Source organism: Lipotes vexillifer, unplaced genomic scaffold (assembly GCF_000442215.2).
Source record: "Lipotes vexillifer unplaced genomic scaffold, Lipotes_vexillifer_v1.1 scaffold1063, whole genome shotgun sequence".
NCBI lineage: Eukaryota > Metazoa > Chordata > Mammalia > Artiodactyla > Lipotidae > Lipotes > Lipotes vexillifer.
The window spans coordinates 2,814,908-2,815,233 of record NW_006799734.1 but is presented as its reverse complement, the minus strand read 5'-3'; the positions used below and the strand labels follow the sequence as shown (position 1 = coordinate 2,815,233).

The 326-nt window shown below is 68.7% G+C and overlaps 1 protein-coding gene across 1 annotated transcript in view; it reads right to left on the bottom strand.

The window, feature by feature from the left end:
• The window catches only part of SLC12A7 (solute carrier family 12 member 7), a 27,272-nt gene that overhangs the window by 7,603 nt on the left and 19,343 nt on the right, over positions 1 to 326 (bottom strand). Inside the window, 1 exon segment of the mRNA XM_007471911.1 lies at positions 57 to 226. Coding sequence (XP_007471973.1) covers positions 57 to 226 — 170 coding nt within the window.

Here is a 326-nt window from a genome sequence, read left to right as displayed (position 1 = left end):
CCCCCGTGTGGCCCCCCTCCCCGTGACCCCGCCCCCTACGTGACCCCCGCCCTCACCTTGTGCTGCCGCAGCAGGAAAGGCAGCAGCATAAGCAGACCCCCGTCATGCACGATCCACCACACGTCGATGTGCCCGTCGCTGAAGCGCTCCTGGTTTTGCGGAAACAGATCCACATTCTTGGCCACCAGCAGGGCCTGCTGCGCCGCCGTGGTGTCACGGACGGTGTCTGTGGAGAGGCGGGCAGGTCACGGGGTCACAGGCCCACCCAGCAGAACCAAGCAGCCTGCACTCACCGGCGGAACGGGGGCAGGGGAGCCCGGGGTCCC